The sequence below is a fragment of the Phycodurus eques genome, chromosome 5 (assembly GCF_024500275.1).
Source record: "Phycodurus eques isolate BA_2022a chromosome 5, UOR_Pequ_1.1, whole genome shotgun sequence".
Taxonomy (NCBI): Eukaryota; Metazoa; Chordata; class Actinopteri; order Syngnathiformes; family Syngnathidae; genus Phycodurus; species Phycodurus eques.
This window is the reverse complement of record NC_084529.1, coordinates 75,001-100,768: the sequence shown is the minus strand read 5'-3', so window position 1 is coordinate 100,768 and position 25,768 is coordinate 75,001. Positions and strand designations below refer to the sequence as shown.

Genomic DNA, 25,768 nt, shown 5'->3' with positions numbered 1-25,768 from the left:
ACAAGAGCAGATCAAAATTATTAGAAACAAGCGCTACCAACTAACATTTGTTGCAAGATGGAGCAGAGAATTAGCTTGTTTTGACAAATAATCATACCTGCAGGCCCAGCTTTGACTTTTTGTGATGAGCTGCAGTTGTTCTGGGGGAGCCTCTCCATCACACAGACGGCACCATAACGACAAGAGCACTACAGACAGGTGCTCCCACCAGTACTACAACCAGTCATATCCAAAACAGTACAAAAATAACTGGTTGCAATTCACTACAGAATGATGGAAAAACTAACAAACAGGAAGATAAATGTCAATTAAAAAGTAGCATCTGAAGCTAGACAAAGTAGGGGATACAGAACGATTGAGTGAAAATAGGAGAGAGTTCCAAAGTGTGGGGACCATGCTACCATGCTAAGACCCATCCCCTAATTGTTGTTCAGGTTATGTACGTACTGTACAAATATATTTGATGTTTGATATGTTTACAAATAAGATTCTCAGTCATACAGCACATGGTAATCCGCAAAAGTTGAATCAAGGCAAACTAGACTGTCGCTGTTAGACCGTTTAAAACTGAAGCCTTGTTCAGTTTTAAATCTCAAATGCGGTTTCTCTATATATAAAGTGCCGGAAAAATGTATTAGCCCCCTTCTCAAATTCTTATATTTTTGCATAGTTTCCCCACTTTAATGCAGAAGATTATCAAACAAATGTAAATAAATATTGTATAACCCAAGTGAACTTAAAATGCTGTTTTTAAATGGTGCTTTCATTTATTAAGGACAAAAACTACTCAAAGTTACCTGGCCCTGTGTTTAAAAGTAATGGCCCCCTAAACCTAATAACTGGGCCATCTTCAGCAGCAACAACTGAAATCAAGCGTTTTCTATAAATGGTAATGAGTCGTTCACATCTCTGTAGAAATACAGTATTTTGGCCCAGTCTCCCTTTCAGAATTGTTTGAATTCAGCAAAAAATTGAGGGTTTTCACGCATGAACGGCCTTTAAGGTCATTTCAATCGGATTCAAGTCTGGACTTTGACTAAGCCACTCCAACAGCTTCATTTTGGGTTTTTCTAAGCCATTTAGAAGTTGACTTGCTGCTGTTTTGTGATCATTATCCTGCTGCAGAACTCAAGTGCGCTTCATCTTGAGGTCCTATACTGATGGCTGAACATCGTTCTTCAGGATTTTCTGTTAAAGAGCAGAATTCATGGTTCCATCAATCACAGCAAGTTGTCCAGGTCCTGAAGGAGCAAATCAGCTCAATACCATCACACGACCACTGTTGGTATGATGTTCTTTTTCTGAAATGCTGTGCTACATTTACGCCAGATGTAACAAGAGACACAGCTTCCAAAAAGATCAACTTTCATCTCGTCAATCCATATAATAATCTGTCAAGAGTCTTGGAAATCATTCAGATGTTTTTTACCAAAGTAAGATGAGCCTTTATGTTCTTTTTGGTCAGCAGTGGTTTTCGCCTTGGAACTCTACCATGGATGCCATTTTTGTCCAGTCTCTTCCTTCCTATTATTGTGTCAAGAACACTGACCTTAACTCAGGCAAGGTAGGCCTGCAGTTCTTTAGAAGTTGTCCTGAGTTCCTTTGTGGCCTCCTGGATGAGTCATTGCTGTTCTGTCGGAGTAATCTTTTTAGACCGGCCACTCCGGGGAAGGTTCACCACTGTTCCATGTTTTTTCCTTGTGAAGATAATGGCTCTCTCCCTATGGTTTGCTGGAATCGTAATGCTTGAGAAATGGCTTTTGTAACCCTTTCCAGACTGATAGATGTCAATTACTTTATTTCTCGACTGTTCTGGAATTTCTTTGGATTGTGCCATTTTGTTGCAGCATTTTTAGATCTTTTGTCGACTTGATTTTGTCAGGACATATTCTGTTTAAGTGATTTCTTGATTGAACTGGTCTGGAAGTAATCAGGCTTGGGTGTGATCAATGAAAATTACCATAATTTCTTGTGTTGCCAAAAGTATTCAGACCCTTTGCTCAGTATTTAGTAGAAGCACCCTTTTGAGTTAATACAGCCATGAGTCTTTTTGGGAATGATGCAACAAGTTTTTCACACCTGGATTTGGGGATCATCTCCAGTTCTGTCAGGTTGGATGGTGAACATTGGTGGACAGCCATTTTCAGGTCTCTCCAGAGATGCTCAATTGGATTTAAGTCAGGGCTCTGGCTGGGCCATTCAAGAACAGGAGTTGTTCTGAAGCCACTACGTTATTTTAGCTGTGTACTTAGGGTCATTGTGTTGTTGGAAGGTGAACCAGTCTGAGGTCCTGAGCACTCTGGAGAAGGTTTTCGTCCAGGATGTCCCTGTATTTTGCCGCATTCATCTTTCCTTCGATTGCAACCATTCATCCTGTCCCTGCAGCTGAAAAGCACCCCCACAGCATGATGCGGCCACCACCATGCTTCACTGTTGGGAGTGTACTGCGGTTCCTGGTCTTCTCCACACATAACGCTTAGAATGAAGGCCAAAAAGTTCTATCTTGGTTTCATCAGACCAGAGAATCTTATTTCTCATCATCTTTGAGTCCTTCAGGTGTTTTTCAGCAAACTCCATGCGGACTTTCATGTGTCTTGCACTGAAGAGAGGCTTCCGTCGGGCCACTTTGCCATAAAGCCCCGACTGGTGGAGGGCAGCAGTGATGGTTGACTTTCTAGAACTTTCTCCCATCTCCCGACTACATCTCTGGAGCTCAGCCACAGTGATCTTTGGGTTCTTCTTTACCTCTCTCACTAAGGCTTTTCTCCCTCGATTTCTCAGTTTGGCCGGACGGCCAGATATGGGAAGGGTTCTGGTCGTCCCAAATGGCTTCCATTTAAGTATTATGGAGGCCACTGTGCTCTTAGGAACCTTAAGTGCAGCAGATATTTTTTTGTAACCTTGGCCAGATCTGTGCCTTGCCTCAATTATGTCTCTAAGCTCTTCAGGCAGTTCCTTTGACCTCATGATTCTCATTTGCTCTGACATGCACTGTGAGCTGTAAGGTCTTATATAGACAGGTGTGTGGCTTCCCTAATCAAGTCCAATCAGTATAATCATTCACAGCTGGACTCTAATGAATGTGTAGCACCATCACAAGGATGATCAGAAGAAATGGACAGCACCAGAGTTAAATATATGTCACAGCAAAGGGTCTGAATACACATGGCTGTGTGATAGTTCAGTTATTCTTTTTTAATCTGCAAAAATTTCAACAATTCCGTTTTTCTGTCAATATGGGGTGCTGTGTGTACATTAATGAGGAAAAAAATGAACTTCCACGATTTTAGGAAATGGCTGGAATATAACAAAGAGTGAAACATGTAAGGGGGTCTAATACTTTACGTACCCACTGTAGTTGTTAAATTGCGGTTTTAAGTCAGTTAGTCTCCTAATCGTATAAATAGTTGTAATAATGTGAATGTTAATCGATCTTCTGGTTATTCCCCCTCTGCAGCTTTGCGTCTTAACTATTTCTTTTATTATCTTGCACCAGGAGTGAACGTGTTGCCGAGCACATGACCTCTCTAGCTTTCAAAACACTGTGCAAGCCGGCTGTCGTCCCAATGGTAATGTGGGAGGTGGAAAACACCTCTGCAAAGCTGCAGTTTAAAACTAAACACTAGAGTCCGCCACAGTAATATATACATTACAAAAGAATAAGTAAACCTTAGTATTAACAATAATACTGATCTGACTTAATTAGAAAAACAAATTAGGAGGGAATCACCACTAACATTTATTGCATATAAATATATCAATGGGTAGAAAGTCACGGGGGCACATTATACATAGGAAGAAGGGTTTTCCTGATTTTCGGAGTCAATTTTAGGGGAGCGCATTATACTCGAGACCATATAACACAATTAACATGATTTAACAAGGTGGGTAATTACTTTTTCACACAGGACCAGGTAATTCTGAATAGAAAAACAGCATTTTAAGTTTACTTGGGTTATATTTGTCTGATCGTTACATTGGTTTGATGATCTTTAACACTAAAGTGGGCAAACTATGCAAAATATAAGAATTTGAGAAGGGGGCCAATACACAGCACTGTGTGCTTGTGAGTATTGTTACATTGTCTGCCTTCATGTTTTGATGGACCATTGGTGTTCAAATATCTGTCGCTGAAAGGGTTATAAGACTGTCACTCTGATTCTGTCTGTTTGGCCTTCTATCGTGTTTTGCACTGCTTGTTAGCATTAAGCTAAGGGCCAGAATTTTTTTGTTTTAAATACACTATGTGTATTTAAAGCTAAGCCCAAATAAATAAATAAATATTGGCCCAACGATGGCTCGTATCTAAAAAATGGTAAGTGCTATCACTCGTATCTCAAGGCACAATTTATGTAGTGTATATATACATGCGTATATATGTATATGAATATATGACATTTTATGCTGACCCGAGAGAGGGTTTTTCAAGGTCAAGTCTCAAAGAAGCGACGTTAGAAGAAAAGGAGTTCAGTGTTTTTAAGAACACCTACCACTGTTGAGACCAGCAGCAGAGGGCACTGATGACTGATCTGAGACCAGGTCTTGTTGAATTCTTCAGCTACAAGACTGCAGTGTACACTAGCACATAGATTGCTCTGAAGAGGAAACACTCAATCATTAAGAGTTCATAGACATACTTTGAAGAGATTTTATAACTATTTAGTTCTCACTCTCAGAAAGTGTGACGTCAGATGAAAGGACAACAGGCCGCTCGGTGAACATACACTCCTCTGACATACCCAAAAAAAAGTAAAAATATAAATCACACACATCATACATGTGCATACATTCAATCCTTATATTATTATGGAACAGGAAATGCTAATTGATCAAATTTGAAACGTGATAGTCTCGCTAGTTTTCACAGACTTGACCAAAACACTGTATGCTATTTCTGGGACACTGACTGATCAATACTTTATGACAACCTGACAATTCTAATACAGTATATAAAAAAGATGTAACAAACTGTCTTTTAAAAGATCATACTTGTTTCTTGTTGACATTTATTTAACTATTTTATTGCGGTTGTAGTTTGCAGTGAAGCTCTGCACTGCATCATAGTTTATCCATTTTGAACGTCCCATATACAATAACTCACAAAGGTGAGTATGCCCTTCACATTTTTGTAAATATTTAATTCTATCTTTCATAGGAGAACACTGAAGAAATGAAACTTTGCTACAATGTAAAGTAAATTGTTGGCAACAAAAGTGAATACATCCTTGAGTGAAAATTTCCAAATGGGGCCAAATTATAAATTTTCCCTTTTGGTGGTTCATGTGACTTGTTAAGTGAGTTACTCATAAGAAGGGTCTGACTTCATATGTTTATGATAATATTTTGATTTATCCCCTCCTTGAGCTGTCACCTTATCGTGGTGGAGGGGTTTGTGTGTCCCAATGATCCTAGGAGCTAAGTTGTCTGAGGCTTTATGCCCCTGGCAGGGTCACCCATGACAAACAGGTCCGAGGTGAGGGACCAGACAAAGCACAGCTCCAAAAACCTCTATGAAGATAAAACATTTAGGAAGACGTTTTCCCTTGCCCGGACGAGGGTCACCGGGGCCCCCCTATGGAGCCAGGCCTGGAGGTAGCGCTCGAGCGCCTGGTGGCCGGGCCTGCACCCATGGGCGAGCGCTGTTTGTGATATGGATCCCCCTGGGTCTGAAATAAAAAATAAAGAGCTACAAGACTAGCCTGGTTTACATGTTTTATTATAATCGGTTTAGAAAAAAAAATGAAAATGCTCCATATAAATACCTCAATCGAAATAATGGAATTTCATTTGGTTTCACAGGGGTGGAACGTTCCTTTTGCCAAACTGTTCAGAAGTACATTTTTGCCATTTGTAATAGAGCTGTGAAAGGCTCTGTCTGCGCATGCTTCGTCTCAACGTAAACGCACGGTGATGTCGTTTACATGCGACCTAAATATGGTTGCAGGAGTGCGGTCTACAGCTAAACGTCTCTAAAACTGTAGGCATGTATTTCACTAAAACAAATAGAGTATCACCTGACCCCGACATACTTGTTAATAGAGTAAAAATGCAAATTGTCAGCCAATACAAATATCTTGGGTTAATAATAGATTCACAGCTTTCCTTTAAAGCCCATATTGACAAATTGTGTGAAAATATCAAATTAAACCTCGCAAATTTTCGTGCAATTCGAAATGAAATTTCAACTGAAGCTGCAAAAATTAGTCACTTTAACTATTGCATAACCAGTTGGTCCCAGGCTGGTCAGAATGCAAAAAAACCATTGGAAGTTTTGTACAAACAAGTAATTAAAGTGATGGATAAAAAACCAAGGCACTATCATCACTGTGCAATTTTAAAAAAATACAGTCTTTTAAACTGGGACAGTCTTCACATATTTGCAGATTTAAATTTGATCTATAAAGTACTGCATGATTTGGCCCCAGCTCCTCTGGCTGAGTTCATCAGCCAAAGAAACAGCTCTGTGCGTGTCACTCGAGGCTCTGTCAGAGGTGACTGTCTCATTCCTGTGCGCAGGAGCACTTTCAGTAAGTCAGCCTGGTCAGTGAGGAGCGCTGGTGAGTGGAACTCACTACCCGAGGAGGTTAAACTGCTTACAACATACAAGGCCTTCACAAAAAAACTGAAAACGTGGCTAGTTAACACCTATAGCTGCCAACACTAAAAAGACAAGTATGTTATGTTGTTTTTTTGTTACGATCAAAATAATTATGGTTTCATTCTCTCTTAATAGTATAGTTTGATTATGTATCCTGCATTATATTGTCTTGTAGATGTATTCTACTGCTTTTTTACATCTTGGCCAGGGGACTACAGATGAAAACTAGCCTTCTGGCTAATTCTGGCTTTTTTAACCATGTGTACTTCATGTGTTTTATGAAATTGCATTGTCCCCTTTCAAAAATAAACTGAAACTGAAATATGGCGGCTCCCGACGGAGCTCGTATGCAACGGAACGCTTGTTTTTAGCTACTATAAGTTGTTTTTAAACAAGTGTTTTTTTTAATAAACGTATAAAAACCATCCCAACCACTGTGCTGAACAGACGACTGACCTCCATCTTGATAAATGACGTGACGTTCACGACAAAGTCCGCATGTCACACGGCTATTCTTATTAAATGTAGTGCATATCATGTATACACTCGATCGGTGTATCTCACATCACATGTAAACAGTTGACCAGAGATCTTCAATCGGAATGGGTTAGGGTTAGTCCTTCACCTTCATTCATTCATTCATTCATTCATTCATTCATCTTCCGTTCCGCTTATCCTCACTAGGGTCGCGGGCGTGCTGGAGCCCATCCCAGCTATCTTCGGGCGAGAGGCGGGGTACACCCTGAACTCGTCGCAAGCCAATCTCAGAGTCCTTCACCTGTCAATCAAATATAGAGTATGGTTGACGTTCGCTGTGGTCAACTACTGGCTGAATAACGTGTGGCACTGAGGTAATACCTCATCAACAGTTAACATTCTCGTGTTTTGTGTTAATTTGGGGACTAAAACACAACAACGTGGAGCGAAGGGCTGATGTTTTAAATGAGATCGGCACGGTGAAGCGAGCTGTTTAGCTCAACTCGCTCGCTCATTAGCTCACAGGCTAGCTTGTTAGCCCGCAAGCTAGCTCCTTAGCTCGCGACAACTGACAACATACAAACTCCACACAGGCAAGGCCGGTTTTGAACCCGGGTCCTCAGGACTGTGAGGCAGATGTGCTAACCAGTTGTCCACCGTGCCGCCACTTGCTGATATCAACAAAATAATTTATCTTCTCTCATATCACAAAACAAATTCCATATTTATTATCAGTGAGGTCATACAGTGATTTAACTAAAGCATTCTGATCCAAATAACTTTCCTAGTAATCAATTTTTACAATTATGTACTGTATTACAAAATAACACATTCTCTCCCATTTACACAGTGTCCCTGAACGCACCTCGTACACTCACGCAGCTACCGTGTGCCTGCCTACAGTAGGTTCATTCTGAAGAGTGAAATAGGAAATGCAGCGTGTACATTCTTTCTATTAGCATGTCAAACAGGTCCCTCTGCTGGTCACTTTTAATATTAAAGTTGATTCACTGTATATTAAAGAACACCAACATCGCAGTAGACCCTGCGGTGACTATTGCTCACACATACAACACGATGATGGTGCTCAAACAAAATATCATGCAACCCTACATACTAGCCTAAATAACTCACAATTGCAAACTGATGTGATATCAAGGCTCAAATTAAGCAGTCTTGCATCACAGTTTGCTAGTTGAAATTTGCATTTTGTGCCTCAAAAAACATCGAAAAGCAAAACTGCGGAAAATGCCTAAAGTGTGGAAGCATTTCATACTGAAATGCAAGGCGAGCATCATTTCACTGGAACACGGACCTCTCTCTCTGTTGAAGATGCCGCATCGTGGGACCCAAGAGACGAAGGTGAAATTAACAGTGCAAATCAGTGAAATTAATGTTAGTCTAATTTACTACCATAACATTAGCCCGTTTATGTTCATTATGAGGACCGTCGAATGTGTGGCTTTGTTTATTAAGAAGGTGACCAGTACCGTAAGCAGCCATAACTTTACTTCTAGGTGCTTTTGCTCAGTGTAGCAAGCCAGCGAGCCCACCCCGTGAGGAGCTGGTCCACTGTTCCACGGGAAGGACATAAACAACACTGCTCCTCCTGAATCTGAGATTCGACTTCCAGATAGCCCGTCCTCCACTTCAGAATAGACCTTACCAGGGAGGCTGAGGAGTATGATCCCCCTGTAATTGGAACACACCCTCCAGTCCCCCTTTTTAAGAAGGGGGAACACCACCCTGGTCTGCCAATCCGGACGCACAGTCCCCAATGTCAACGCGATGTTGCAGAGGCCTGTCAACCAGGACAGGCCCATAACATCCAGAGCTTTTCGGAACACCGGGTGGATCTCATCCACCCCCAGGGGCCCTGCCACCACAGAGATTTTCAATCACCTCAGTGACCTCAACCCTGGTGATAGGAGAGCCCACCTCAGAGTCCTCAGACTCTGCTGGAAGAATGGTAAAAACTGGTTGGACCGGCATCTTCCGCCACCATCGGAGCCAACTTACCACCAGGTGGTGATCGGTTGAGAGGTCCGCCCCTCTCTTTATACGAGCGGCCAAGACATGCGGCCGCAAGTCCGATGACAACTACCAAGTCGGATCATCGAACTGCGCCCTCGGCTGTCCTGGTGCCAAGTGCACATGTGGACATCCTTATGTCTGAACATGGTGTTCGTTATGGACAATCCATGACAAGCACAGAAGTCCAACAAGAGAACACAGTTCGGGTTCTGATCGGGCTGACATTGCCCATGTGAACGTTGAAATCCCCCAGAAAAACGAGGGAGTCCAACACAGCATTCCCTTCGAGGACTCCAAAAAGAGTGGGTCCTCTGAAGTGCAATTTGGTACATAAGCACAAACAACAGTCAGGACCCGTCCACCACCCAAAGGCAGGCTACCCTCTCGTCCACTGGGGTGAACCCCAACGTACAGGCACAGAGACGTGGGGCAATCAATATGCCCACACTTGCTCGGCCCCTCTCAACGTGGCCAATTCCAGAGTCCAACCCCTCTCGATAGACAGGTACTTGAGCCCAAGCTGTGTGTCCAGGCGAGCCCTACTATATACAGTCGGAATTTCTCAACCTCGCACACCTCTTTCCATGCCAGAGAGGTGACATTTCACATCCCTGGAGCCAGCTTCTGTAGCCAAGAGTCGGACCGCCAAGGTCCCTGCCTATGGCCACCGCCCCGCTAACAATGTAACCGACCCCTTTTGCCCTTATGACCTTTTTGTCATGGGTGACCCTACCAGGAGCATAAAGCCCCAGACAACTTCGCTCCTAGGATCATTGGGACACACAAACCCCTCCACCACAATAAGGAGATGGCTCCAGGAGGCGTTAATTGCTCTTTAACAAAGCAAAAATATAGTGTATCAAAAGTCGATTGTTTGATAGAATTTTCAATAGGATACTTAAGTAATAAAATATTTGTTAGCTGCAGCCCTACATTCAACTGCCCGTTATATTGTAGTACTTTTATTGTTTAATAAACCCTTACAATTAACCTGCAAAAAAGTGCTCCTTAAAATTATAAAGTTGCTCCTGAAATGATGAAGTGATTAGCAAAACTGCTCCTCAAAGAAAAGAAAATATATTCCGAGCCTTGCATCACACGGGGGCAAACAAATATGCTCACATTTTTACACCACCAGTATTTAGGCATTCACACACAATAACAAATGTTTAGGAATGAAGGAAATTGTAACGGCAAAGTAGACTAGACAGGCTTTTAGGAGCTGCATCGGGATAGAAGCGGAAACATACTTTTACTTTCAGTTTGACGGTGTATGAGGTGCATTCAAGGACCATAGAGCAAAACAGGACATCTCATACACAGACGAAAAAACACCATCAATGAATTCAACCTAACAAGACCAAAATTCAACAAGATGGGACCAAAACAGTACTTGCAAATGCCGAACTGCAACTATGGAGGGGTTCACTGCTTTCAAACATGATAACGACCCCTGCCTTGCGAAAAAAAAAGCTGAGGGTAAAGGTAATGGACTAGCCAAGCAAGTCTCCGGACCTAAACCCTAGTAAGGAGTAACCGCAAACAGAATGTGGAGGACCACTAGCTCTCTAAAATCCACCAGCTCTGTGATGTAGTCAGGAGTGGAAGAGGACTCCAGTGACAAACTGTAAACCTCTGGTGGACTCCATGGCCAATGCTGGAAAATAATGTTGGCCACAAAACATTGACACTTTGGGCCCGATTTGTTACACTAATAACTGTTCACCGAGTTACGTGTAATGAGGGGACGGTAAATTTACACTGTTATACAAGCTTTACACTGAGTACTTTGCATTTTAGGAACGTGTCATTTCTTATATATAGTATTGTCCCTTGAAAAGATATGACATATTTACAAAAATGTGAGGGGGTGTATTCACTTTAGTGATATACTGTAGCTACATGAGGTAACCAGATTAGAAACATAACTATGATGCAGTGTTTTATGTAACCCCGCCCCTAACCCCACCCCTAACTGCACACTGCAGCCACCTACAGTTGAAATTAAATTCAAATGAATCAATCTTTTTAATTAGATAAAAATCTACAAGTAAAAAATGGCATAACTTTATCAAAACTTAAAAATTCAGAGTTGACATGTTGAGCTCTCAAAGATCATTACAAAACAACATTTTAACATGATCCAAATAAAACTGTAATGTGTTCTGTGCACAAACATCTCTGCGGTGGATGAACAAGTATGAACCTCATGTATCCCTGAGTTTCCCCAGTGTGTTATAAATAGTTGTTTGTACGTCATCAGAGATTATGCTGAAGCACACCTGATGATCGTTGACATGTTGTATCAGCTTTTTACAATCAAGATGCACCCTGTCTCCTTCAGCCTTTACTTTAAGAAATGACATCGTTGGGAGAGCCAGCATTACTCTGTGACACACATACACATTGAGGTTTCCAAAGGTGCACACTTGAGGATAGAACTAAACTGCACGGTAGGTTTGGGCGTACCTGTTCCACGTGTTCAGTGTGTGTTCAGAGCTGAGGTGAGATGAACTCAATGTCTCAGAGAACCTCTTAGAAACCAACTCAAACAGGAAGTCACATGTGTCCATTCCGCTTGGATGACTGCCCGATAGGTTGCTTAACTCCATCTCATAGATGACCTCCTACATTTGTGCATAAATAATCATTTATCCATTGTACTTTTTGTCTGTGGTGGTAAGTGTTAGTGTTGAATGAAAACCCATTTCATACCTGTAATCTACAGATAATGTCTGGAAGACAGGTTCCTCTTTGTGAGACTCTGTGATCGTCCTGACTCTGTTCACTGTAAACATGATGCAGTATTCATTAGGGATGAGACGGTCCTAGGTTAAGTACGATCTGCACAGGAAAATACACCATCATGGACCACGCTTTTTCAGATTTGCAATTCACTTTGCATTGACGCTGTGTGTGTGTGCGTGCGCACGCATGCCTATTTGGCGTTCACTTACAGTTGTGACTGTGTCCAATTTCAAAGTGCAGCTCACACAGATGGTAAAACAAATTTACACATTACACAATTTTAATCGTATAACTATTTGTCCTATAAAAGCAACATGGTTTAAGTTAAAAGCATTTTACTAACTGACTGAATCAAATAATTGACACAGACAGGAATATTTATAACTCTGAAAAATGCGTTTAATTGCATTTCAATACAAAACAGTAGAAAAACTAATGGAAAATATCCCTGTCCAATTCTAAACAGACCTAAAGTTAAAGTGCCATTTTAGGACAGTTTAAAGTATTGCCTTTAAATGGTTTCTGTGTGACAGTTGAAAAGTTGGATCACATGTCGGAAGGTTGAAGGGATTCGGTGGTATGATAACTCCTTTTTGCACAAAATGATGATCAAAGCTTCCATTGGGTCCTAGCAATGCTGTTTCATCCAATTCACAACAAACAAAACGCGATTAAAATACATTAATCTTTTGAATTAATTCATTTGTAATTAATTAATCACCATTAATGTGTTAATATCGCACCACAAGAAAATACCTTACGTAGCGAATGTGTCGTCATGGGACATGCGCACCGGTGACGTGTGCACCCTCTCAGCCATAATGATTTTTTTGGATGATATATTTTTCCAGAAACTATCACGATAAACGATAGTATCGTTGCTTTGCCGCTAATATAATGACATCATTTTCAGAATCATCTTTATTTGCCAGGTATGGCAAAAACACACACTTTGTCTCCGGTAGTTGGAGCTGGTCCAGTATGACAACAGACAGTCAATTGACTGAGAATACTTTTGAGACATAAAAAACAAAAACACAGTCAATGAGCAATACAAGGTTACCAGTAATGTGGTAATGCGGATACAATTATTATTATTTTTTTTTGACAATTGTGCAAAATGATGCATTGGTCAACAACAGACATGCAAGTAGTGCAGGGTGGCGAGACTACGACAATGAGTGCACGAATAATGTATAATTGGCCCGACAGAGATGTGACGACAATCTCAAGACAAAAATTGGCAGCATGTTACAATGGAATTGGAATTGTAAGTTAACTGTTTAAGAAGTTAATGGCAAGAGGGAAGAAGCTGTTGGAATGTCTGCTTGTTTTAGTTTGCATTGATCGATAGTGCCTTACGTGAGGGAAGGAGCTGGAAGAGGTGGTGACCAGGATGTGGAGGGTCCGAAAGGATTTTGCATGCTCTTGTCTTAGTTCTGGCCCCGTGCAAGTCCTCAAGGGTGGGTAAGGTGGTACCAACGATCTTTTCAGCGGTTTTGATTGTCCGTCGCAGTTGGAGTTTGTCCTTTTTTGTAGCAGCACCAAACCCGACTGTGATGGATGAACACAGGACTAATTCGATGACTGCTGTGTGGAACTGGTTTGGCTCAACAGCTCCTGTGGCAGGCCGTGCTTCCTCAGAAGCCGCAGGAAGTACATCCTTTGCTGGGCCTTTTTGAGGATGGAGTTGATGTTGAACTCCCACTTCAGGTCCTGAGAGACTGTAATTCCCAGGAACTTGAAGGTCTCGACGGTTGACACAAGGCAGTTGGACAGCGTGACGGGCAGCTGTGGTGAAGGATGCCTCCTGAAGTCCACAATCATCTCTACAGTCTTGAGCGTGTTCAGCTCCAGGTTGTGTCGGCCGCACCAGAGCTCCAGCCCCTCCACTTCCTGTCGATACGCAGACTCGGCCGATGACTGTGGTGTCATCTGCAAACTTCAGGAGTTTGACAGCCGGGTGCGTTGAGGTGCAGTCGTTCGTGTAGAAAGAGAAGAGCACCGGAGAGAGGACACAACCTTGGGGCGCCCCGGTGCTGATGGTCCGTGTAGATGAGGTGGCCTCCCCCAGCCTCACCGGCTGTGTCCTGCCTGTCAGGAAGCTGTAAATCCACGAGCAGATGGCATGCAAGACGCTGAGCTGGAGAAACTTGGAGGAGAGGAGTTCGGGGATGATGGTGTTGAACGAAGAGCTAAAGTCCACGAACAGGATCCTCGCGTTACTCCCCGCGCCGTCGAGGTGTTCTAGGATTAAGTGCAGTCCCATGTTGACTGCCTCTCTTCCTTCTCTCTCATTTTCCTCATTCATCAACTCCTCAAAGTATTCTTTCCATCTGTCCAGCACACTACTGGCACCATTCAACACATTTCCATGTCTATCCTTAATCATCTTAACCTGTTGCACATCCTTCCCATCTCTATCCCTGTCTGGCCAACCTGTATAGATCTTTTTCTCCTTCTTTGGTGTCCAAGCTGGCATACATGTATGCCTCGTTTGGCCTTTGCCACCTCTACCTTCGTCCTACGTCGCATCTCCATGTATTCCTTTCTCCTCTCCTCAGTCCTCTCAGTGTCCCACTTCTTTGCTAACGTCTTTCTTGTATGATTTCCTGTACTTTGAGGTTCCACCACCATGTCTCATTCTCCCCTTTCCCACCAGAAGATACACCAAGTACTCTCTCCTGCCTGTCTCTCTGATCACCTTGGCTGTAGTGGTCGTCTTCTGGAAGCTCCTCCTGTCCAGCAAGAGCCTGTCTCACCTCTTCTTGAAAAGCCGCAAAACATTCTCGTTTCGTTTCTCAGCTTTCACCAGATGGTTCTCTGCTCTGCCTCTCTCTTCTTAAGCTTCCTCCCCATCAGAGAGACATTTTACACACCACCATCCAATGCCGTCCAGCCACACTCCACTATCCACTACCACTATTTTACAGTCAGTAACCTACTTCAGATTACATAGTTGCACAAGATGTAATCCACTTGCGTGCTTCAACCTCCGCTCTTGTAGGTCATGCTATGTTCCTGCCTCTTCTGGAAGAAAGTGTTCACGCTAGCCATTTCCATCCTTTTTGCGAAGTTACTTGGGTTATATTTGTCTGATATTTACATTTGTTTGACGATCTTAAACATTAAATTGGGGAAACTATGCAAAAATATAAGAATTTGAAAAGGGGACCAGTACTTCTTCACAGCACTGTACATTAGCTGTGACGTCACTTCCTCCCTTTCGGCCGATGGAGGGACGGTGTTACATTCTCATGACTTTTGCACACAGAATGATGTAACAATGGCAGCTTACAATGCAGTGTTTTAAAAGTATCTTTTTGAATAAATAGTAGATTTAAGTAACCTGCATCTGATGAAAAAGACAATTTTACAGGAAGTTTTGACCTCCAGACTTTACTTCCGCTTTAAGAATTTATATTCTATGTGACAAGCTAAACGTGCAACAACCTTTGCTGCTGGTCCATGATTGCATTGATGAGATGAGAGCAAAGACTCTTCATGCTTCCACCGCAGCCGCCCTGATCCTCTGGACGAATCAGGTAGAAGTTTAGACATGCCCACTGATGGTACTCCAGCCTAGTGCACAGATACATAAATACCACTAGATGGTGGTTTTCTTGTGTGTATGCAATGTGCATCAGCCACTTGGCATTACCGTTCAGAGTCAGAAAATGTGTCTTTACTTCTGTCAACTTGGAGTTCATTTGCCAGCCATTCTGTGATGAATAACTAGACATGGGAAGACCTTGTGTTATATATGCACATCAAGGACAATAGATCAAATAAATTAAGACCAAACTATATATAGAAATTCAGCATGCACGCTACCTGATATTTTGGTTCGTGTTGTAGCCGATTGAAAGCAGGATGTCTCCATAGACACAAAGCTGTCTTTTTCCAGTTGCTAGTGGTGTCTTTGACATTACTCAACACGCCACTGCTGTTCACCTCCTGATCCTCTTTCCCATCAAAAACAATCTTTCTGGCTTCAGGTAACAGTCTTGGGATGAGGTACAGAAGCTAAAATGGGTACAATTGTAAAGCTACGATCAAGACAATGACGAATGCTGTAGGGACAAAAGGTTTTGAGCTGAATGATTTTGAATGAGAACATTTTGAATTTGTTTTTTAAACTTGGCCACACATTATACTGTATGGGCTGGGATGGTACTTTGTCAAACAAATTCATTCAGTACACTCTGCAAGCCCTTATGGACCACGGCATTTCCCTCCGTCAGCTAAGAGGAGCCCTGGTTACCTTGCAAGCGAGCCGGTGCCTTGCACCTCTCTTCGTGGCATGGAAAGCCCCATGATGACCCAGTGAAATATATTCAAGCCACCGGACGCTTTAAGCAGATATATTTTCGCGGCTGAAACATATAGGGATGTGTAAACATAAAAGGTGCTATATGTAGTGGTATTTTTTTATTGATTGATTTGATTGACAGTTGAGCGCAGCGTGGCTTCAGCGCATGCAGGACCCACACTGTTTGAGAGGGGAAACAGCAGCATGATTTTTCACAATTTTGAAGCTTCATCTTATACACTTGCCGATGTTTTTAATCATTCAAATTTGTTAACACCACTTCTCTCAGTGGTGTGTCAAATTTATAATACATGTATTTTCATTTTACGGGGACTTTAAGATGTTAGGGCTTCACTGTATGTTATTGATATGTCGCCGGAGTGGTCTGCACATCTGTGTTTCAGTGCAAAAAAGGCAGGACATAGAAGTAGCTTCAAAGGGTGGCCAGTTTTGCGAATTCACATCTCCGTAACATGCCTCTCATAGGCAGGCAGAAAGCAAAATGACTGTGACGGAGCAACCGCATCATATCAACCATCCTGCAAAATAAAAACTTAAACCCATGAAAATAGAGGAAACAAACAAAATAAAGCCACACACTTTCAATCATAACCCTAGTGAAATATGAAAAGAAAACAAACTAAGGATTTTGGCCAAATTAAAAAGTAAATAAAATTACAAAAATTATATTGTATTTTTAATTGTTTACATATTTCTGCTACAGATATACTGTATAATGTGGTTGTAAAAGCTACATTTTTTGAATGCTTTAATCCATTTTCCATTTTCCGTTCCGCTTCTCCTCACTAGGTATCACGGGCGTGCTGGAGCCTATACCGGCTATCTTTGGGCGAGAGGTGGGGTACGTACCGATCTGGTCGCCAGCCAACCGCAGGGCACATATGAATAAACAACCATTTACACTCACATTCACACCTACGGGCAATTTAGAGTCTTCAGTTAACCTACCATGCATCTTTTTACAATGAGGGAGGAAACCAGAGTACCTGGAGTATACCCACACAGGCACGGGGAGAACATGCAAACTCCACACAGGCGAGGCCAGATTTGAACCCGGGTCCTCAGAACTGTGAGGCAGATGTGTTAACCAGTGCCGCCTTATGCCTTAATTCAAGAGCCAATTTTTACTAATATACTTGATACTTTTTGTGCCGAATATCTACAAAAGATTCCACTGCATTTTAGTGACAGTAAATACAGTAACTATTTGTTTTTAGAATGTGTTAAAGTTCTTTACCAAATAAATGAAAAGCATGTTGAAAATAGTAATGTTTCCTTTCTTGTGGCTACAGTCTCATCCACTTTTAACCTCAGGGTGTCACAATGATAGGTCAAATGTCAGACATCCTTATGCTTTCAGTTTGAACCTCACTTTCCAAAAACAAAACATTTTCCTAACAGTATATATGTACTCTACCAAACCGAACAGAAAACCATGACCGCAAAATTGTGATATGAATCAAACGGTAGACTTTGTTAAGCGTTTCCCCCTTAACATAAATGCATAAAGTGGAGGAAGGTTAATCAGAGTGAAGAGGTATTCACATCATTAACTATATACAGTAACTACTTAAACTTCCAGACCATGTTTTTAGCTGCTGGATTGAAGGGCATGAGACTGCTCTTCCATGTTAACATTCTCACATTTCTCAAAAAGAGTGGGCTGGATTTGTATTTTTATTTCAGATGGCAAGCGCATTTTTTTTCAAGCCCCTCCCTGAGCGGTCGCCTTATCGTGGTGGAGGGATTGGCCTGGTTGCCAGAGCAACCCCCCCACCCCCAACAACTTGACAAACTGCAATCTTCCAAGCCGCCCCACTGTGCAAGATGGCCAGAAGGATGCCTTACTTATCTCACCCGGACCTTAAATCAATTAACAGCTCCCCGACAAATCTGGGTTCCAGTCATCAAAGACCCCTTTGATGTGTTGAACTTAAGATAGCGACCAAAAGATTGGGGGATCCTCTCCCCAATAAAACCAAGCTGGGACAGATTGACAATGATAGATTTATGAGTTGGATATGCCACAGATTGAACTATTACTCCCGGACCTTGAGTTATATTTAATCACCGCCTTTTTCAGGAACTCAAATACAGCAATGAACTATTTTTTTAATATTAAAATTACTTATTAAAAGTTGTTGCGTATATCTCATAATATGAAGCACTCAAAGTTTATTTACTTATTTTTATGGTTCGCCCTCATTACGGTCCACCAAGGGAAATCATAACTACGATGCGGCCCACGACAAAAATGATTTTGACACCCGTGATATCAAGGAGATTTGTTGAGAAATAATCATGTTACACTCACTCGAATTTGAAGGTATTTTTTTACCAGATTTTCTGGTGGCAAAATCACCCAAAAACGTTCCCAAAGAAGCCAATTTCTTGCATCACACACATCACTCAATTTCTCTGGAACCAATCATCCAATCGCAGCACGGTGGGCGACTGGTTAACTGCCTCACAGTTCTGAGGACTGGGGTTCAAATGGCAGCCTCACCTGTGTGGAGTTTGCATGTTCTCCCCGTGCCTGCGTGGGTTTTCGCCGGGTACTCCGGTTTCCTCCCACATCCCAAAAACATGCGTGGTAGGTTGATTGAAGAATCTAAATTGCCGCGAATGGTTGTTTGTTTATATGTGCCCTGCGATTGGCTGGCAAGCAGTTTAGGATGTACCCCGCCTCTCGTCCGAAGATAGCTGGGATAGGTTCCGGCACGCCCACGACTCGCACGAGGAGAAGCGGAACAGAAAATGGATGGATGGATGGATGGATGGCAATCCTCCGATTTTCAAAAGTCTTTGTGTGTTGTACTCAGATTGAAGTGACCATTTCAACCAGACTTGCCCTTTTGAAATGCTGTCATTTTTGGTCAATTTTGTCACATTGCAGCTACTTATAAGCTCTACTTTTACAGTACCCATCAAAGTGCAAAATAATTGACAAAAGAATGACGATCGAAACACACCTTCTTATAAAGGCTGCTGGGAGCCAGGTTATGATGATGTTGAGGCAACGAGTCTCCTCTACAGATCCCATAGCACATGGCAGCCACACAGAACCTGAACAATTAAAAGGTCATGTTTCTATCAATCTTGACATACAACATAATAGACAGACAGATTATGTGTCATCAATATTTTTGACCACATCCTTAATTGATATAATACTTCACCTGACACAAAAGTGCATGCGAGTGCGTGTGTTGCAGACCAGTGCTGAGCTAAGAGCCTCTGAGACAGATACTGGGTTAGGCTGCCTTAGTGAAATCAGCTGCACTACAGGACTTTGGGACATGAAGGCATCGAGGTGGACCACAAAAGCTGCCAGCCCGGGCATGTGCGGGCCACTCAACAAGGACCCCTTTAGAAACAGGAGATCTTATCAAACAAGTGATATTTAGAGTCCAACAGGATTACATAACATATAGACAATGCTTCTGACATTGTGCTTACATTGAAAAATCTTTTAACTTTGCCGTGATAAACACTGCAATTTGTCTGTATAATAATTACACTGGATCCCCAAAACTCTTGTCGCCCCAGAAGTGGTACAATTTTGGATTTTCTTTTCTTTATGTCTGAAAAGTAAAAAAACTAACAGATTTATTATACACGGGTTTTAATTTCAAGCATACCAATAAAAGCATCTTGGTGAGAGTATCACTCAAACACCTAGTTTCCTCACCATTACGTCTTTGCCAGGCATCTTTGAAATACGTGAACGTTTATTATTTTAGTTTTTAAATACAAAGTACATTTATAGCAATGCTGAAGCCTGTTAAAAAGGGTACATTTGGAAAAAAAAAAAAAATTAAAAATCAGAAAAAGCTGTATGCTGCTCCAACCCGTTCTGTGCCCTATCGTCATTTGCATTGCTCCAGTCTCATAGGGGTTATGTGTCGCTTCCCCAAGAATTGACTAACTGCATAAACAAAGCAATGGTATGGAACAAAAAGTGCAACACTTTCCAGGAGTTTGATTTGACACTGAAATCAGAGGCTACGATTTTGTTTTATGACGTGGACACAAGCAGACATCTGCATACCTGGTTATGGAGCAGATGCCAAAGTCTGTGCAGAAGGCAGAAGAGGAACTGTGTGTTACAAACCAATACACACACAAACCTTGAAGCCCACATAATTTGCCTGGTGAGAGAGTGATTGCATAACAGCATTAGATTTGTAGCATTAATAATTTCAGTCCTTAATGTCATGTATTAACAACAGTATGTGAACAGTAAACAGGCATGTATTGTATGTAGTGTTAAAACAAAAGTAAAATCTCTCATCTTTCAAAAAGGGTTGCTCACTTATTCGGAGGGAGTGATTTGGAAGCATCTAAAATGCACTGGCAAAAGTTTTTTAAAATCACATCAACAACCTGGGGATGAGAATGAGAGGAGACTTGCAAGTAACGTGAATAACAAATGCATACCAACAGCAAACTGAAGAACAGTGAAAACAATAGTGGATTTGATTCCATACTTGCAAGTGGAGCTCTGGCAATGAAAGCATGTCAGTTTTCAGTTTGATCACTTTCTTTTCCAAAAGGTCATCAGGAAGACCAGGAAAGATAAAGCTCATAGTGTGGGCGATCTTTGACAGCTGAGCCGACATATCTGATGGAACATTATAGTCAACATTAAACATCTGCAAGATCCTACTTGATTGAAATCACTCTTATGACATAACTACATTTACAGATTGGATTGCTGTTTTGTGCATATTACCAGTCTTACTGTATATCCCCAACACTTATCACTTAATACTTACTTAATGCTTATTTTCCATGAATAAAAAATAAAATAGAATACAATACAATCGAATGCGGAACATAAAACTTGAAAATCTCATACGTTTCTGTAGAGTGTGGTGTCAGACAGGACCAGTCCACATTCATTTCCTAAATCTCTGCAGCTCAAAGGAGAGGATGGAGACTCACTCGCATCATTTGTTTGGCAGTAATGATACAGAAATGAAAACTGTGTGGTTATCATACAAATTAAAGACAATACTATTCGACTTCTTTTGTAAGTGTATGTAAATCAGCGATGAAGGGGGGCGCCATATAAAATCTCGCCCAGGGCACCACATTGGATGGTTGCTCCATCTCTTCCCATTTAAAGCTTGGGAAACAGCGCCCTCCAAAGATAGTTTTGGGATGTTTTTTTGTATGTGTTGAATGCTTCAGGCGCAATGCACAAAAAATGGGGTGAAAGATGCATACGCAAATTCCTGCGGCAATTACGTGACTTATCTAACAAAACAAAAAAAACAGGGGAAAAGTGCACACAGTACAGAAACTAACCAACGTGTAGTTTACGCACATTTGGGAGACAAGGAAATTTAGCTACATATTTAGCACTGAACGCTCTCAACTCTAGAGAAAGAAACAGACACATTCAACCACTTTTATTTTATCATCTGTGTTACTAAAATTTTCAAACCACCTGTATGTCAAAATAGACACATTGTCATTATACCATTGAATAGAGGAGACAAACATGAATAAAATGAGCCCTCGTTTGTAAGAATTGGATAAGGATTCAGGATTTTATCCCACTTCTTATGTCACAAATCGGCCCAAATTAACTTTAAAAAAAATGTAAATCAATAGGAAATACAGTGGGTACAGAAAGTTTTCAGACCCCCTTAAATTTTTCACTCTTTTCTATATTGCAGCCATTTGCTAAAATCATTGAAGTTATTTTTTTTCCATCATTAATGCACACACAGCACCCCATATTGACAGAAAAAAATTAATTGTTGAAATCTTTGCAGATTTATTAAAAAAAGAAAAACTGAAATATCACACAGCCATAAGTATTCAGACCCTTTGCTCAGTATGTAGTAGAAGCACCCTTTTGAGTCTTTTTGGGAATGATACAACACGTTTTTCACACCTGGATTTGGGGATCCTCTGCCATTCCTCTTTGCAGATCCTCTTCAGTTCTGTCAGGTTGGATGGTGAACATTGGTGGGCAGCCATTTTCAGGTCTTTCCAGAGATGCTCAATTGGGTTTAAGTCAGGGCTCTGGCCATTCAAAAACAGTCACTGAGTTGTTCTGAAGCCACTCCTTTGGTATTTTAGCTGAGTGCTTAGGGTCATTGTCTTTTTCGAAGGTGAACCTTCGGCCTAGTATGAGGTTCTGATCACTCAGGAGAAGGTTTTCGTCCAGGATATCCCTGTACTTGGCCGCATTCATCTTTTCTTCGATTGCAATCAGTCTCCCTGTGCCTGCAGCTGAAAAAACACACCCACAGCATGATGCTGCTACCACCATGCTTCAGTGTTGGGACTGTATTGGACAGGTGATGAGCAGTGTTTGGTTTTCTACACATGAGCCACTTAGAATTAAGGCCAACAATTTGTATCTTGGTCACATCAGACCAGAGAATCTTATTTCTCACCATCTTGGAGTCCTTCAGGTGTGTTTTTTTTTTTTAGCAAACTCCATGCGGGCTTTCATGTGTCTTACACTGAGGAGAGGCTTCTGTCGGGCCACTCTGCCATAAAGCCCCAACTGGTGGAGGGCTGCAGTGATGGTTGACTTTCTAGCACTTTCTCCCATCTCCCGACTGCATCTCTGGAGCTCAGCCACAGTGATCTTTGGCTTCTTCTTTACCTCTCTCACCATCTTCTCCCCCGATTGCTCAGTTTGGCCTGATGGCCGGCTCTAGGAATGGTTCGTCTTCCATTTCAGGATTATGGAGGCCACTGTGCTCTTAGGAACCTTAAGTGCAGCAGAATATTTTTGTAACCTTGGCCAGATCTGTGCCTTGCCACAATTCTGTCTCTGAGCTCTTCAGGCAGTTCCTTTGACCTCATGATTCTGATTTGCTCTGACATGCACGGTGAGCTGTAAGGTCTTCTATAGACAGGGGTGTGGTTTTCCAAATCAAGTCCAATCATTATAATCAAACACAGCTGGACTCCAATGAAGGTGTAGAACCATCTTAAGGATGATCAGAAGAAATGGACAGCCCCCGAAAATAAATATATGAGTGTCACAGCAAAGGGTCTGAATACTTATGGATGTGTGATATTTCAGTGTTTCTTTTTTTAAAAAATCAGCAAAACTTTCAACAATTATGTTTTTTTTCCTGTCAATATGGGGTGATGTGTGTGAGGATTAATGAGGAAAAAAAATAATTTAAATGCTGAAATGTCGAAATGCATTTTGTTTAAATATACTGTAGATTTGTGTTGTTTGTTTAATATTGTGTTGATTGTATGTAATGTTTGTTGTTGTTTACTGGCTAACAATAAACTAAAACTCAAACCTACCCGTATTGTAAGCAGTAATGAGGGCACGTCATTATACATGCATCCAGCCATCCTCAACCACAGCTCTCAGTGCACACATCCATGGAGCTATTCTGTAGAATTAAAGAATCAATCGTGCATTTCTCCAAGCGATGTGGATCGCAGATTATTTGTGCATTGATTGAATGAAGTCCTTTCATGTTCGTTTAGCTGCATTCGACGGGAGATGGTAGTCTAATTGAAATGGGGGTGCAATCTATGGCTCCAACTAACTATATGTTTGGGAGACCCTTGTTTAATTTCAGTTTATCGGTGATGTCTATATGGTAACTGCAAGTAAATCGAAGCCAGGGAAATAACTGCACATCGGCATGATGCAGCTTTGTGTCAATTTCGAAATGCTGCATATGTCTCCAATCTCCCACTAAATTGTCCCGGTGGCCAAAAATTCCAGGGATGACCGGCGCTGGATTGTGCACTCGGATGGCTTTGGTGAACCTTTCAGTGTGTTCTATTTAAGATCTTGTGTGTACACACGGTCAGAGCTGTGAGTAAATTTACGCACGTCCCCATGCATAAATCCAACCCAATACCATTCATTGCGTGGAAATGTTCGTACACATGCTTTACGCACACTTCTGGGCATGTGCACGCTTGATAAATGATGGAGTTGGATTTTGAGTCTAGGTAGAATCACAAGTAGCAAAAAGGACTCAACACAAAGTCCATTTGCACACAAAATCCATGAGCCATTTGATGCATTATTTAGTTTGGGGTTTTTAGTTATAGTTTCCTTTGTTTGCTTACCTTGTGTGTACACTGCATTTATTCTGTATGTATTCTTACTCTGTAAGTAACCTTTCCTATAGAGAAACAGCTGATTTGAAACACCACTGATCTACTGTGCTAACAAACTCTCATTCGTAGAGTGCCTTCAGATAAATAGACACATTTTTTCCCTAGTCATAGAAATTTGAGTGGTGTCTCGAGGTTCAAACTAACATAGCATTTAATTAGACTAGTTTAGAAAAACTATTTAATCAAGTGATCTACCTGGAAGTCAGATGGTGACATCATATCAATCGATTAACTTGTTAATTCTGCATTAAATAAGTGATAAGCTATATTTGTGAACCTACCTCCATCATTTCCATCAGAAACAAGCCTTCTTTGCTCCTGCAACTGAAGTTTTAAGATGTGGAGAGGATCATGATTTTCCTCACATACAGCTTTCCCTGTAATCAGTGTTAAAGTTTCAAAGTGTCAAAGTATAACACACCAAACAATTTACACATAACCGTGTAGTTTTGAGTGTGTGTATGTGTGTGCGTAGTGCAAATTAAAGATGAGACCCACTTTCCTGCTGTCTTAGTCTCTGACAAGATTCCATGTATGATGAATACTGTGCAGCAGGAATCTTGTCTACTCTAAAAAAAGAATAAAAACATTATATATGGAATTATCATACCTCAATGTCAATTCTCAAATATAACATACTATTTTCTAGTTCAAAGTTCAGTTCATCGTTCCAAAAATAAACTCGTTCAGTTCATAGTTCATAATTAAAAATTTGGAACTAAGTCCATCAGTCCAAAAACGAACTAGTTCATAGTTTTGTTTTGTTTTTTAATATGTTGCTGACGGGCTATTACCCTTAAAACACTAGCATTTAATTCCCCCATTGTTGTCACTCATTCAGTCCACACGAGTTGCCAGCTGCAGCTTTCACAGAATCTCAAAAACATGAGGAAAAAATGAAAGAGTTGCTTGCATGGTGTTTTTTAAAATGAGGCATTAAAACAAAAGCAGGACTTCTGATCTTAATGTGCAAAAAAAAAAAACACGCAACACAGTACGACAAGAACGATAGTGAAAGGACATGGATAACTTTGCATTCCTCACAGCTCTGGCTGACGATAAAATAATTTATCAATTCTTATATTCCATCCATCCATCCATCCATTTTCTACCGCTTATCCGAGGTCGGGTCGCGGGGGCAGTAGCTTTAGCAGGGATGCCCAGACTTCCCTCTCCCCAGCCACTTCATCCAGCTCTTCCGGGGGGATCCCGAGGCGTTCCCAGGCCAGCCGAAAGACTTAGTCTCTCCAGCGTGTCCTGGGTCGTCCCCGTGGTCTCCTTCCAGTGGGACGTGCCCAGAACACCTCGCCAGGGAGGCATCCGAATCAGATGCCCCATCCACCGCATCTGGCTCCTCTCGATGTGGAAGAGCAGCGGCTCTACTCTGAGATCCTCCCGGATGACCGAGCTTCTCACCATATCTCTAAGGGAGAGCCCGGACTCTGCCC

The 25,768-nt window shown here is 41.6% G+C and overlaps 1 protein-coding gene across 9 annotated transcripts in view; it reads right to left on the bottom strand.

The window, feature by feature from the left end:
• The window catches only part of LOC133402600 (Fanconi anemia group A protein homolog), an 81,229-nt gene that overhangs the window by 11,866 nt on the left and 43,595 nt on the right, over positions 1-25,768 (bottom strand). For 8 of the 9 annotated variants that reach the window (XM_061676510.1, XM_061676509.1, XM_061676508.1 and 5 more), the window contains 16 exons: positions 24,819-24,889; positions 24,602-24,697; positions 20,681-20,814; positions 20,506-20,576; positions 20,242-20,341; positions 19,370-19,557; positions 19,163-19,256; positions 15,692-15,883; positions 15,519-15,592; positions 15,311-15,439; positions 11,825-11,897; positions 11,579-11,736; positions 11,392-11,497; positions 4,671-4,730; positions 4,491-4,595; positions 98-213 (listed from right to left, as the gene is read on the bottom strand). In XM_061676510.1, coding sequence (XP_061532494.1) covers positions 98-213; positions 4,491-4,595; positions 4,671-4,730; positions 11,392-11,497; positions 11,579-11,736; positions 11,825-11,897; positions 15,311-15,439; positions 15,519-15,592; positions 15,692-15,883; positions 19,163-19,256; positions 19,370-19,557; positions 20,242-20,341; positions 20,506-20,576; positions 20,681-20,814; positions 24,602-24,697; positions 24,819-24,889 — 1,767 coding nt within the window. The remainder of the gene's footprint in view (positions 1-97; positions 214-4,490; positions 4,596-4,670; positions 4,731-11,391; positions 11,498-11,578; positions 11,737-11,824; positions 11,898-15,310; positions 15,440-15,518; positions 15,593-15,691; positions 15,884-19,162; positions 19,257-19,369; positions 19,558-20,241; positions 20,342-20,505; positions 20,577-20,680; positions 20,815-24,601; positions 24,698-24,818; positions 24,890-25,768) is intronic. The other variant, XM_061676512.1, reaches the window with a different exon arrangement.